General features: G+C 34.1%; 2 protein-coding genes and 1 pseudogene across 3 annotated transcripts; 1 reads left to right on the forward strand and 2 right to left on the reverse strand.

The window, feature by feature from the left end:
- Window positions 1-366: 366 nt before the first annotated feature.
- On the reverse strand, window positions 367-9761 carry LOC138326323 (perlucin-like). Of its 2 annotated transcripts, none has more exons than XM_069272440.1 (5): window positions 9678-9761; window positions 3731-3831; window positions 2707-2803; window positions 2351-2576; window positions 367-436 (listed from the first exon to the last, which is right to left on the reverse strand). In XM_069272440.1, exons 1-5 carry the CDS (start codon window positions 9718-9720, stop codon window positions 403-405), a joined length of 501 nt encoding a protein of 166 aa, XP_069128541.1. In that variant the 5' UTR covers window positions 9721-9761; the 3' UTR covers window positions 367-402. The 2 variants fall into 2 exon arrangements, with proteins under 2 accessions (XP_069128541.1, XP_069128542.1); XM_069272441.1 differs by lacking the exon at window positions 367-436 and adding an exon at window positions 937-1056.
- Window positions 4496-8855, forward strand: LOC138326115 (uncharacterized; annotated as a pseudogene).
- A 507-nt stretch (window positions 9762-10268) lies between the features above and the next one.
- Window positions 10269-14240, reverse strand: LOC138325467 (uncharacterized). Its single transcript, XM_069271149.1, has 3 exons — window positions 13282-14240; window positions 11198-11324; window positions 10269-10459 (listed from the first exon to the last, which is right to left on the reverse strand). The coding sequence occupies exons 1-3, from the start codon at window positions 13367-13369 to the stop codon at window positions 10312-10314; spliced, it is 363 nt and encodes a 120-aa protein (XP_069127250.1). The 5' UTR covers window positions 13370-14240; the 3' UTR covers window positions 10269-10311.
- Between the last annotated feature and the right edge of the window lie 943 nt (window positions 14241-15183).

The following is a 15183-nucleotide window of genomic DNA, read 5'->3' on the forward strand; positions in this document are numbered from 1 at the left end:
TTGATAGTGAAAAAAATACCATTTGTCGGCGGTGGAGCATCTTTAAAGGTTGTTAGTTTAAAATATACTACACAATATGTTAAATTTAACACAGCCTCTGCGTTTTTGAAGTGTGTCAGAAATCATTCAGTGAGTAAAGGATATCTCTTCTCCCTGCACCCATTTGTGTTAAGAGGCCAAAGAGGGAATTTAACTCTTTAAATGACGTGCATCGAAAGAAGATGTGAACTCAATTATGTGCCTTAGAAAGTAGACACCCCATTAAGTTACAAGTCACAATCATACTGTCACCGGTGTACATTTAAGACAAGATACTTCTTCTAATGACATACCTAATAGACAATATTATACATACCTTTTTGTACTCACTTAATGGTATACTTCATGAATTCATTTTCGATATCACCCTTGAAACAATATGTCACTTTTGATGTTTCTGTGTACAAGGAGAGAAAACAAACTTTCAAACTATTTTGCTGTATATGATTTCCCTCTGTCGTTAACTTTAAGGTGTGGGATAAATAAAACTATAAATCAGCAAGGACTACCTGCATTATAGATGCCCCACCGCCGACATAGCATAAACGATACTCATCATTTGAACAATAACTTGTTTTTAATTGTGTATGCTTTATGTCTAATTGACATAAATAATAATGTAAAATAATTTATTTTGCATTTGGTGTATGCGCAATCAGTATTTCGTTCCATATAGAATATAGTGCCATGGATTTTTTTCGGGATGAAATTTATCATTTTAAATATTTTTAGTAAAAGCAGCAGCACAAATTTTTCATTGGAGGTAATGGTGTGAAGTAGCTTTTGTACTTGAAGAAAATTACTAACTCGCCTGCCCCTTTTTTGATAGAGATAAATACCATTTACCAGCGGTTGAGCATCTTTAAGCTATTACCAACAATTTAATAATTCGGCAAGTATTTTCAATTATTTTATTTGAATGCATACAGTTTTAACGATGTTTCATGTTTACATTGTGTATTTCTATGTGATTTGAGATATAGTTCTCATCCAATCAATTCACCACTGAATGATGGTCTGCAATAAAAACAAAATAAAAATTGTTTATCACATAATACATATATAATTAAATGAATATAGCTGTAATATTTAAGTATAAATGCAAACATTATGATATTTGAACGCTTTTTCATTGACAGTATAAGAAACTAATTTCATACTGCAGACAATGCCCCTATGAAATAATGGAGGACGTTGGTGCTGCATAATACGCACATGCTCCGATTTCTTTCATATTTTGCGGTTTTTTAATCTCTTCAGTTGTTTTTAGCCCTCAACATAAAGGGGGTGAGACGACTTTTGGTATAATATGATCGTATGGGGTATGCTGTTCGGTGTTTTAGGTTCGTGTCATGCTGCAAAATTCTTCGTTACTGGATATACATATAAAATTGACCATTGTTACCTGATTAAACAACATTATGTGAGTGAAGAAATTTTGGACAAGAACATGAATATCTTGTAGAATACAAATATTACGTTGAACACAATGTAAACTAAGAGAGGAACGTAAATGAAGATTAAGGTCTTTATTTATTTGCTAAATTTATGAACATTCATTAACTTTTAGGAATTCGTTTACATTTTGCATTACAGAAATGAAGGGAAGATTTCCCCTTAACAACTGTAATGTTAATTTTAAGTCAAGTCATCCATTCACCCCTGAGATGTTTAATGTGCTGACCAAGGTCTTGAAGTAGAAAAGTCCAAATGTGTTTTAATCTACCTTTCTGAAACGGCTTTTAATTTTTAAAATGGGAATGTAAAACGAGATCGATAATTTTGTAGAGTCGCAAAAGTTATTAACTTACTGTTTAAATGCTACATTTGTCATAACTTTCTAAAAAAATTAAATAAAATAAATAAAGTGTTAATTTTAATAACACGGGTCGTCTTATTTTTCCCGCTGTCGTCCTTAAACCGCCCTGTAGTTGACTATCGATTATTTACTGTACCAGACGGTAAAACAGTGAAATGTCTCTCTACGGTTATCATATATTACGCAGGAATCTTGCATATGTTTGGTGATGTTACCCCATCTTAGGTCATCAATTTGTATTTTCTTATGTTATTAAGCTTTTAAGAAACCTTTGAATTTTGCTCCGGAAAGGTAGTGGGCCTTTATGGGCTCTTTGACGTAAGGAATATTAATTGAATGAAACTGGGCCCAGCTTTTCTAATATACAGTTGTAGGTACTATCTGTTTTTTGGGTTAAATCCTATCTTATAATTATTTCACGTCACAAAACTTACTAACATAAACTTCAAACAGTTCTTAAAAATGAAAAACTGAAGGAATGACACAACCCACCGTGTTCTACAAATGAAATGGTCTTGGTTATGACAGTTCCGATCATTCCATGAAAAGTCATGCGCCTTATATAGACAGAGACAGTTCTCATTGCCCCCGCCGTTACTGGGCTCATGGGTTCCCCAGTTCGTGTATGTTAGCGGATCCCCTGTTGGCGCCCATTCCCACCGTCCTTCTACTGGAGCGTCAGTTCCGGATGTAAAATAACAGACGTTCCAATCTGAATCTAAATGAAAACATGCAGTTAGATATTGTTTGTTGGTATGCTAGTCTGCGCATATGTGATAAGTTGGGAAGACTGATGAATAATTAAATTCATTTATCGGTAAAAGTTTGAATGCATGTCGTTAACTCACCTGCCACATGGCGCTTCCGTAGTTCCGACTTCAGGAAATTATTTTCGGCTTCGTTTCTGATAGACACCAGTTCGCTGTCATAGATCTGACAGTATGCCTGTGATGGAGGAACAGAGAAAATATCAGTCGAAACAAAATTCTGCACTTTGAGATTCCACTTTCAATTTTAAACTGTTTTATTGACAAGTCAATTGGAATTAAACAGCAGGATTTGAGTTCATGGGTCTTCTTCATACAAAACAACACAGTGATGCAAGTTACAAACATTCATGAAGAGAAGTTCAGAAAACAAAATTAGTATTCTAATTTCAAATAAAGGGGAAAAAACTCCACTATGATTATTACTTAAATAATGAATTCGTTCATATAATCTACATATCTTAATATATATACGCACAAACTCATTCCACGACAAGATAATAAAGACACATACATACACACCCGTTTTCATACCTATAAGACACCTGCATGTGACAACAAACAAAGAAGAAGAAGGAGTTGAAAGAATGAAAAAAGAGGGGTAGCAGTTAGAGAAAGGCGATCAGGGGGAGGGTACAAAAAAGGGTGGTGGTGCTTGGAGCGGTAGGTCGGCTGGGGTAGCGAGAGAAATATTTTCAAGATTATAAGATAATTAATACATATGATATTAAAAGGTTTGATATTATTTTGCATTGACAGAAACTATATGTTAATAAGTAACTTTAGTCTGCTAGATGTACCAGAGTCATCCATTTTTTCATTCATATTTATGAATCTGATGATCTTGTTCACCTTGGCTACTAGATATATAGATTTGAATATTATAATATTCCTGATTTTTTTGATTGATTTATAATGGATTTAATCTTTTCTGGAGACATCAACCCTTGTATATATAGTACTTCAAAATGAGAATACTATTATCTCTTTTGTATGAAATCAGGTTGTAATTTTGTGAAACTAAACCCAAAAGGATTTTTGTCTTTATTAAAAGAAGATGGAATAAACAATGTGTCGAAGAGTATTTCCATATGCGACAACTTACAAAAGACTCCACCCAAGTTTCCGTATCTCTCGAAAAGAAATAACATGAACCGTCATTGAAGATCCAACCTGGAAGGCAATTTGTAGTCTCCCCAAAGACACCTAAAATAGAATAGAAAGAATGTTAAATTATTTATAATACCCATACTGTTATGTCCCGTATTTCTTTCTATTTTGGGGTGGATCGATTATACTCAAAAGTGACTTGCAAAGATGTCTGAAATACAGTTTTTGTCGGCAAACTGTCAGGGTCTGGGGGATAAATTAAAACGAAAAGATGTTTTCTCCTACCTTAGATCGACAAATAGTAACATTATCTGCTTACAGGACACTCATTTTACTAAGGAACAAGAACACATTATTAGAAACGAGTGGGGCTTTCAATGTTTTTTTAACTCTTTCAAATCGAATGCAAGAGGGGTTGTAATTCTTTTTAAAAATAACTTTGAATTTAAAGTGTTTAAGGAAAAGAAAGATGATTCAGGCAACTTTTTGGCTTTAGATGTTGAAATTGAAACGTTCAGAATTTCCTTGATTAATATCTATGGTCCAAACAGGGATAGTCCCGAATTCTATAACATTTTGAATGAAACCTTGGAAGAATTTGATAATAAACATTCAATTATTTGTGGTGATTTTAATTTAGTGCTGGATCCCAAGCTTGATTATGATAAAAACTATAAAAATCTTAACAATCCTAAGGCCAGAGAAAAGGTATTAGAAATAATTGATTATTTTAATCTAACCGATATTTTTCGAGAACAACATGAAGATATCAGAAGGTATTCTTGGAGGAAGAATAGACCTTTGAGACAAGCTCGTCTTGATTTTTTTCTCATCTCCGAAAATTTGATTTCAAGCTGTAATAAAACGAGTATTGCTTCTGGTTATCGTTCTGACCATTCTTTTCCTGTAATATCTTTTCAATTTCAAAAATTTAGACCGGGAAAGGGTGTGTGGAAATTTAATAATAGTCTCCTTCAGGACATTGAATATTTAGATCTTGTAAAAAAATGTATTTCTGAGACAAAATTGCAGTACTGTCTTACAGTCTATAATCAGTCAAACATAGTTAGCATTTCAGATTCAGATATACAGTTTACTATTGATGACAAGCTATTTTTTGGAACCTTGCTCATGCAAATTAGGTGGAAAACTATTTCATACTCCTCGTATAAGAAAAAACAGCAGAATATTAGGGAAGATCATCTTAAGAAGGCAATTCAGGCATTAGAGGATCAAGATGAACCAAATTTAGTTGATTTAGAACTTAAAAAGAAAGAGTTACAATTGATAAGGGAAAAGAAAATTAAAGGGAGTATTGTTAGATCTCGAGCTAAATGGATTGAAGAAAGGGAAAAACCTACTAATTATTTTTTCAATTTAGAAAATCGAAATTTCACATCTAAAATTATACCAAAATTACAACTAGATGATGGGAAAGTAATAACAAACCAGGATGAAATTTTGCAAGAAGTTTTCAATTTTTATAAAAAGCTGTATGAATCTAATAGCAATCTAGAAGATATTAATTTAGAACCATTTAATGTTAAAAAAAATAAGTGATATTGATTCAAAAAATATGGAGGGCTTAATAACACTGGAAGAAGCTTGGAAAACTTTGCAAAATATGAAAAATAACAAAAGTCCTGGTATAGATGGCTTTACAGTAGAGTTTTATAAATGTTTTTGGAAATATTTAGGTAATTTTGATGTGCGCTCGATCAATCTAGGGTATCTTTCTGGTATTTTATCTATCTCGCAACGACAAGGTATCATCTCATGTATCTCTAAGGGAGATAAATCCAGACATTTCATAAAAAATTGGAGGCCAATAACTCTTTTGAATGTTGTCTATAAAATAGCATCAGGTACCATAGCTCGTAGACTTAAATCAGTTTTGGATGAAATAATTGATAATGATCAGACTGGGTTTTTAAAGGGGCGTTATATTGGCGAAAATACCAGACTTGTCTATGATGTCATGCAATATACAGAAGAAAATGATATTCCAGGTATGTTTTTAATGATTGATTTTGAAAAAGCTTTCGATTCGGTCTCTTGGGTTTTTATAGAAAAAGTATTACAATTTTTTGGTTTTGGGAACAGTATAATAAATTGGGTAAAAACCTTTCACAGCAATGCTAGTGCTACTATTAATCAAGGTGGGAACTTATCTTCATTTTTTCCAATTAAAAGAGGCTGTCGTCAAGGCGACCCTATCGCTCCTTATATCTTTATTCTATGCGCAGAAATTTTGGCAATTAAATTACGACATAATAAAGGAATAAAAGGAATTGATATTAACGGCTGTCCAATACTCTTATCGCAATACGCGGATGATACCTATCTGGCTCTAGATGGTTCAGAGAAATCACTTAGGGAATCGATCAAAGAATTAAGACATTTTGCTAATATATCAGGACTTAAAATGAATGTTTCGAAAACTCAAGTGGTATGGATCGGAAGCAAAAATATAGCTCAGATACATTTCTTCCAGAACTAGATCTTCAGTGGGGGCAAGAGAGGGTCACTCTTCTAGGAATTGACTTCCATGTTAATCTGCATATGATACCCAGGTTAAATTTAAAAAAAAAAAATGATAAAACTTAAATCTCTCATAAAATCATGGAACAGAAGAATTTTAACTCCAATTGGCAAAATACATATAATTAAATCACTACTTATTTCCCAATTTAATCATTTATTTATATCTCTGCCAAACCAAGATGAAAACTTTCTTTCCAAAATTAACTCTGTTCTTTATGAATTTCTATGGGATAGTAAAATAGATAAGGTTAAAAGGGATATTTTGATGCAAAACTATACTGAAGGAGGACTTAAAATGGTAAATATTAAGCCTTCATTGACTCTCTCAAACTCAGTTGGATAAGAAGAGCTCTTCTTAGTTCATCAAAATGGCAAGTGATTCTCAAAACATATATAAACATAGATTTGTTAGCTAACTGTGGGCTTGAATATGTAAGAATGTGTCAAAATAAATGTAATAATAGCTTTTGGTTTGATGTATTTAAAGCTTTTCAACATCTGCATTCTAGTTACAAGAAGAATGTTAACAAACATCCATTTTATATGAAAACCCCTATCTGGTACAATGATGAAATTACTATAGGAAAAAAAATATATTTTTATGAAGGACTGGTATCAGAAAGGAGTTATAGTGATACAAGATCTAGTGAAGGATAAAACCGCAGGTACTTTTTTTACCTTTGATGAATTTACTCAAAAATATCAAATTCACAGTAATTTTCTACATTATCTAAGTGTGTTATCCGCAGTCAAGAAATATTGCGCCAATGCAGCTCTCCCATACGCTAATGTTGTATATCCTTACATTCCAATTAACCTGGAATTATTTCTAATGAAGTCCAAAGGATCTAAACACTTTTACAACTTTCTTATTAAAAATAATGTAATTCCAACTGGACAGAAAAAATGGAATAAGACTTTTGACTTTGACAATCCTACTTGGAATAAAATTTTCAAACTTCCTTTCACTATCACTAAAAACACAAAGCTTCAATGGTTTCAGTATAGAGTGAATCATCACATTCTTACTACAAACTCTCTTCTTTTTAAATCTCATGTTGTCATTTCTCCATTATGTGTTCTCTGTAATTCTGAAACTGAGACTATTATACATGTGCTGTGGGAATGTCAAGAGGTTCAGAACCTTCTTTATACTTTTGAAAATCTTTTAGATGCACTCATCATTCCCTTCAGTTTTAATAAAGAATCATATCTATTTGGTCTTCTTTCACAGAATCTTAAAAAATAATGGGATAGATAATGAAATTCTCATTATAATCAAACCTTATATTTACAAGATGAGATGTCTGCATAACTCCTTAAGTATAAATGCTTTAATCAACACTATCAAGGACCACTATAGGGTACAAAAATATATAGCTACTAGTAAAGGTGATTCTGCTAAAGAAAGGTTTGATAAGAATTGGAAGAAATGGGAAAAACTGGTAGCATTGTAAAAGGTTTACATTATTTGCCCAGATTTCTTTTTTTGTTTTTTGTTTTTTTGTTTTTTTGGTGGTTTTTTTTCCAATTCTCTTGTTTATTTATCTTCCCGACCTTGAATATTATTGTCACAATTAATCAAATTTTGCTTTTGCTTTCCTTGCAATGTTGAATATTTGATGTCTCATAGTTACACCCCACCTTTCTTTTCTGTCTGTCTGTCTGTCTGTCTGTCAGTCGTGCTGTCTGTCTACATGTCTGTGTGTCTGTCTCTGTCTGTCTGTCTGTCTGTGTATCTGTCTTTGTCTGCTTGTTTCTCTCTCTCTCTCTCTCTCTCTCTCTCTCCTAATTTGGTTTGGTATGTTTGCTCTGTTTGTTTGTACACAAATCAATTAAAAATATTTTAAAAAATAAAACTCATTCAGATCAATTTGGATGCTTACATGTAAAATGTACAGTGATTACCTCATACAATTATCGTTCTCTATTAATGATGTCTTTGTGGGTGATATCATATATAATGTTATGTTTGAGGATAAGAGGACAGGTGATAACTTTGATTATAATATCAAAATATAAGATTTAAAATTTATTGACCATGTTATTAAAATACATGTAGTAATGATTTTTTGACAATGATGATGATCATGGTAATGATGATGCGAACTGAGCGATAATGTTAGTGTGCAAAGCTGTAACTTTACTGAGTGTGATAATGGTAATCAAATATAATTTGCTACTGTGGGATATGGTGACTAATGAATGACGTTATATATTGAGTGACTATGAATGATTTGTGTGCTGATATCTAATGTAACTTTTACATTTTGAAAACTTCTGAAAAATAAAAAAAAAATAAAAAAAAATAATACCCATAGACAAGGAAGGTATTTATGGCATATTCTCATACAGAGGGTATTTTTCAAAAGTGGTATTTTAAGACACTATATAATTTGATTGTTTAATGAATAATTAAACAATAAAGTTAATTAATATGGTTAAGATGCTTAGGTTAAACCAAGAAAACTGTTTAGTATCGATGATAACATTCATAAGATTTTCACAAAAAACAGTTGACTTTCCAGTGTTACAGATGACGTTATATTGTATACGCTCAGGACGAATTTACTGTAGACCTACTACATTCCGCGTGCGATTATTTCGCGGCCAAGTAGAAAGCGCGATAATGTATCACCGCGGAAATATGTTACATGTAGGCACAGGTACAGTAGAACGTTATTATTCTAAATAGCGAAATTCAGTCGCCACAAATAAGTAGTTAGGAATGAAAACCCGAAATTCAGTCGCCACGAATGAGTAGTTTGGAATGGAAACGCGAAATTCAGTCGCCACGAATTATTTAGGAATAGAAACGCATAATTCAGTCGCCACGAATGAGTAGTTTGGAATGGAAACGCGAAATTCAGTCGCCACGAATGAGTAGTTAGGAATCATGGAAACGCGAAATTCAGTCGCCACGAATGAGTAGTTAGGAATCATGGAAACGCGAAATTCAGTCGCCACGGATGAGTAGTTAGAAATGAAAACGCGAAATTCAGTCGTCACGAATGAGTAGTTTGGAATGGCAACGGGAAATTAAGTCGCCACGAATGCGTAGTTTGGAATTGCAACGCGAAATTCAGTCGCCACGAATGAGTAGTTTGGAATGGAAACGCGAAATTCAGTCGCCACGAATGATTAGTTTGGAATGGAAATACAAAATTCAGTCACCACGAAAATATGTTGGTTAACATTATTTACTTATTGACAACAATTCGGCTTGGTGAGGTATATAAAGAAATTGTGTCAAGGGAGTGTAAGTATATACCTACCAGATATGTTTCAACAGGTTTGCAAATTTTACGTTTACACTATTAGATCCAATAAAAAAAGACCTCTATAAAATATCATCGCGATATTCTTGTCAATGTTAGATTTATAGGCGTTAAGCATACCTTGATAAATGCTGAAAATCAGAATACTTTTTAACATGAACATCCTTGTCGATATCTGTGTCGTCACGAAAGGTCATTCACAACAGATACACTGTGTACTAGGTAGATAAGAGTTTTATGGTCTTTAAATAACACAACAGCATTACTCGCATACGTAATCCTTCTTCACCCCAAGCAACGCGTCGAAATATTCAACAGCTATTAAAATTGGCCATTTTTTTGTAGTTGGTTTGTTGTTTATAGCCAGGTTATTTCTGATTATAACCTATAATATTGATTATAACGACGTGGAATCTGATTAGCTGGTATGACAGCGTATTGATATCGAGATAACGAAAAAAGAAAACGACTTCACTTGATTTGGCTGAATCATGATCATAAACTTTAATAGATTTGTTTGTTATTGAGATATCACAAACAAACAAATCCTTGCGTTTTCTTACATTATAACTGTGTGTTATATAACAATAACGTTATGTATGTATTAATGAATGCTTTATACGCTGTTTGATAATATTGGCTAAATAGTTTATTGACATCAGTTGAAATCAGGATATGCACTGGCTTAAATATGTAATATCAACAACAATGTAAAAACAAATACTATGATTTTTTATTGTCTAATGCTATATAATTAATGTAGATATCTGCGGCTGACGGCCTGGACGTCATGCATACACTCTACAGTTTCATCTTCCTTTGTCACGGCCCTTTCACCACAGCCATCCTCTGCCGTTATAATCTTACATTCGTCAGGTACGTGGGTGATGTGCATGCCATTGCTTTAAAAATATCAAAATAGATAAAAAAAAGTTCAGAAAGTTTATTCCAACAAAAATGAAAAGCATAAATAATTTTCTATGTTTGTTTTCCTTGCTTCTTTTTAATCTTTTTTGGGGGGGAAATTGGATTATAATTACATTAGTTTTCCTTAACATACAATTTATTTATTTAATATTCATTTCAAACCGTTAAGCATTTTTCGGTATTTTCTGGTGAAAACAAAGCTTTTCTGGTGTCTGGGATTCTGGCATTGAGATTTATTCAAAGTCCAATGGTCTATGATGGTGATCGCCTCGGGGAATTTCGGTTATTACATTTTCATCTTTATTTTCTAAAATTTTCGTTCCCACCAATTTCTCATTGACATCCCATCATGACCGAGTGGGGTGAGCTGCTCCAGTAAAATAACGCTTTTATGTTGGCAAGTGCTACAAACTTAGAAGCTCGACCTTAAATGATAAAAGCTGCTGATTGAACACTAAGGGAACTAAAACAAAGCAAGGTAATTTAAATCCTGACTTGTACTTCAAATTAATGTGAATCACAAAACAAAGATTTTTTCTGTTAATGAGATAAGGCAATGGTGGGAACATGTATTAACTTAACAATGGATTATCATTAAGTAAATAAGTTATTGAGTTATAGTAAAATAAACAATAAGGGATACAATAAATGGTTAAATGTATACATTTGCAGCGTTGTTTCGGACTTTAACGTATGTCTTTGTGAACACTTACACACAGCAGCTCAAACCGCCTCCCTCACTACAGTAGCATGATTGGCAGTTTTTAGTCATATGTGTGTTAACCCCAAGAAAGTGGCCGTCCCAGTAGCATCCGAGAGGAGGCTTCTCACCTGGTCTCACTAAAAAATGAAATAAAAAAAAAAGATTAAATCATTGTAATGATAAAATATCCGTGTAATGTTAAACCATTCGATCACAACTTTAAATACCACTTTGTTTGTTCGATGGAGTCGCAGCGCAAGAGTAGTAATATGTGCGGACATACTCCCACAAGCCCGCTAACCCTGGGGCGCGAGTTTGAATTCCATGTGGATCAGTTGCATGTAGGTATTCTCCGGGAACTGCAACTTTCCCAACCTATAAACCTGGCACGTCAATAAATGACCCTTGCTTTTTAAAATAGGACGTTAAACTAACCAATTTTTATGTTTTGTTTGTTTTTTTATTAAAAAAGGTCCTATTAACAGCCTCGGTCATGCAAGGACGGCCTTTCATGTATGCGGTGTGCAGCGTATATGTAATGCGCACTGGGTGTTTTGGGAGACTACGGTGTATTCGTGTTGTGTCCTCTTGTATAGTGTAACTGTTTTATAGTGCTATATCACTGAAGCATGCCAGCGAAGACACACAGCAACACACCTCACCGGCCACACAGCCACGGTCATGCAAGGACGGCCTCCCATGTATGAGTTGTGCAGCGTGTATTTAATGCGCACTGAGTATTTTGGGAGACTGCGATGTTATCGTGTTGTGTCCTCTTGTATAGTGTAGCTCTTGTCCCTTTTATAGTGCTATATTACTGAAGCATGGCACCGAAGACACCAAGCAACACTCCCCATCCGGTTACATTATACTGACAACTGGCGTACCAGTCGTCCTACTCCCTGTATGCCGAGCAGAAAGCAGAAGTAGAAACTACCATTTTTAAAGACTTTAGTGTGTCTCGGCCAGGGGACATAACTCAGATCCTACCTCAAAAGGGCGAACGCTCAACAGAAGGCCAAAACTGAGGCGGTGTCAAGAGAGTCGTTAGGAAGAACAGAGTTAATTAGGAAGAAGATAATATAAGATCATAAGTTTAGTCGCCTTTTACGATCACGCAAAAGGAGCAGCAGGAAACTGATTACATAAACATGTATTGCTTATATTAACATTACTACTTCACAGTACCTACATGTTGCTACTTAGACCAATTTGTGATATTTTCCAGTATTTACATTGGCACTGGCGTACTAATATGTACGATCAGAGTTCAAAAGGTCAAGAAATGACTGGGTTTACGGCAGTATGATAATTCACTGAAGAATATAACATACTCTGAAAATTGATCAATATGGAAATATATTCTTATGAAAATATTTGAAATGAATTGAAATGTTGGACTTATCGTTGTGTATCCCACTTCATCAATGGGACTACTGTTATTGTTTGGTCGGTTGCCAGTGGCAACACACAGTAAATTACAAGAACTCAACTCTATACAAACGTATAAGTTTTATTTCCATACTTTATATTTTACCCATTTTCTTTTTATAACGAGAATGACTATATAAATGTAATTATAAGCATTGATTATGCTAGAACACTTAATTAATGTTACACACCATTGCATGTCAAAAAAATGACAACCAATGCTAAAATTGTACCTATATGATGCATTGTGTTATATGGCAATAGTTCGATATACGTAATATCGATAAAGATGTTTAGATAACTTTGACTGTTAGTTTTGGCAAAACACAGAAGTATGAGTATATTAATGCATCTGTTAAAATTGTCATTTATCTACGGTCGTGGCTAATTTTGGTCATTTCGCACTCTCACCATTGGCAACCATGCCTTGCAAGATGTCCAAAGCAAAGACCAGCAGCGAAAATGGAATTTGCCATGCGACAAAAGCATTGTCGCTCTTCGCATGGTACACAGTCGCTAATCGCATGGCAGGGTCGTCAATGTGACTGTGCGACATTACCGAAATCAGCCACCATACTAATCACACGTTCAAGTATCCTTGCTGTTACAGGGTTAAACGTGTGTTTAGGTTCAGTATAGTATTCGGATATGGAATATACTGACCCGGAATAGCAGTACCAGAAAAGCATTGTCCATCACACAAGATCGCTGTTATGGCGAGTATAACACCAACGGTCAGAATTCTATCCATTTTCGTAATTCTCTGGGAATATCTGTACGTTTACAACCAGTCATACACAAGATAAGGACTGTGTGCTGGTGTTATCTTTTACGTTCGTGATGTATGTAAAATTACGGATATGTGGTAATGACAATATTCCGTGACTAAAACCTTGTTTAGGGAGAAAGTAGAAGATAATGAAGATAAATTGTAACAGTAGATGAAATAAAACGTTAAAATCCTATTGCTGACTTCCAAACCAAACAAAAAACACGAAACTGGAATAAGTTAGTTATCGGAATAAAAAAAACAACAATCTAAATAAACAAAACTATGTCAGAAAGGTTATTAAAAACAAACACGACTATCTTTATGGCTATAAATTTGTTGAAGTTTTTTTTCTCTAAGAATTGTGAATCTGGTATTTTTTAAGCCGGGTTATTTTTTCATGCAGCACCGGGACTATTTTACATTCATCTGGTTAACAAGTAACTATAACTTCATAATGAAAATTAGTAGATGGATTAATATGATTAAAGTGAATAGTCGGGCAAAGAAAACCAGTCTAAATGCGTTCATTGGCCTTCCAAAAGTTCTCACATATTAATACGACGGCCAAGTTCTGCTTACGTTTCCCAGTTCTGACCATTAAAGTAAAGGAAAGTTGAAAGTATTGAAAGCGAGGCTGCGTGTAAATGTAACCACGGACATAGTCAGCCGGGAGGACGTATTAGGATTCCTATACTTTAAATTAATTTCTTCGTACGCAGACAGATTTTGGCGAGAGATTTTATTTTTCCATTTCATAAGAAATTATACTGGATACATTCACACCATTTTTACCGACTTTAGCCATCCTTGCCCGACTGTTCACTTTAAATGAATTAACAAAAAGTTAATTATTTTCATTTTTATTGTGGTGCCCATTTTTGACATGATAATTTGATATTTATATTAAATTATAGTTTATTTACAACATGAACTTCTGCTTCAAATTATCTTATTAATATTTTGTGCAATTGTTTTGTTTTTTTATAAAAATTGTTTTTAGTTTGTTTATGTGGCTTATGTGTCATTGCTTACGTGTATACGTATGTAGATGTTTCACATATGTTACATGTAAATTAGGGATGAGCTGATTGACCAATCAGCGTCCATCCGGGGATCCCTTGTTGGGGTTGTTGTAACCCCATAGTATAGTCTTCGTTACGAAATGGCGAATGTGTAGGCTAACCCACTCACCATCCCTTCAGCACCATGGTATTTTCTTTTATTACTATCGGTTTGTCTTTTGCTTACATCATCAATTGCTCGTTTTATTTGTATTTCTTTCTCTTGTAATGATTTACATATCTATTCATATATTTTCCCTTTTCTGTTAATTGGGTTACTCACTCTGTCTTTAGTACTTTTATCAAATATTAAGCATTAATTCGGTTGGCATTAAATTCTTGGGGAATCCCCCCCAATAAAATTCAATATAATATATATTTATGACAGTATGCTCCAGCTTCGTCGTTGGGGGTCTAGCTAGCATATACAGCTTCTCTCATATCGCTGGGGGTCTAGCTAGCATATACAGCTTCTCTCATATCGTTGGGGGTCTAGCTAGCATATACAGCTTCTCTCATATCGTTGGGGGTCTAGCTAGCATATACAGCTTCTCTCATATCGTTGGGGGTCTAGCTAGCATATACAGCTTCTCTCATATCGTTGGGGGTCTAGCTAGCATATACAGCTTCTCTCATATCGTTGGGGGTCTAGCTAGCATCTACAGCTTCTCTCGTATCGTTGGGGGTCTAGCTAGCATATACAGCTTCTCTCATATCGTTGGGGGTCTTGCT

Source organism: Argopecten irradians, chromosome 6 (genome assembly GCF_041381155.1).
Source record: "Argopecten irradians isolate NY chromosome 6, Ai_NY, whole genome shotgun sequence".
Lineage (NCBI taxonomy): Eukaryota > Metazoa > Mollusca > Bivalvia > Pectinida > Pectinidae > Argopecten > Argopecten irradians.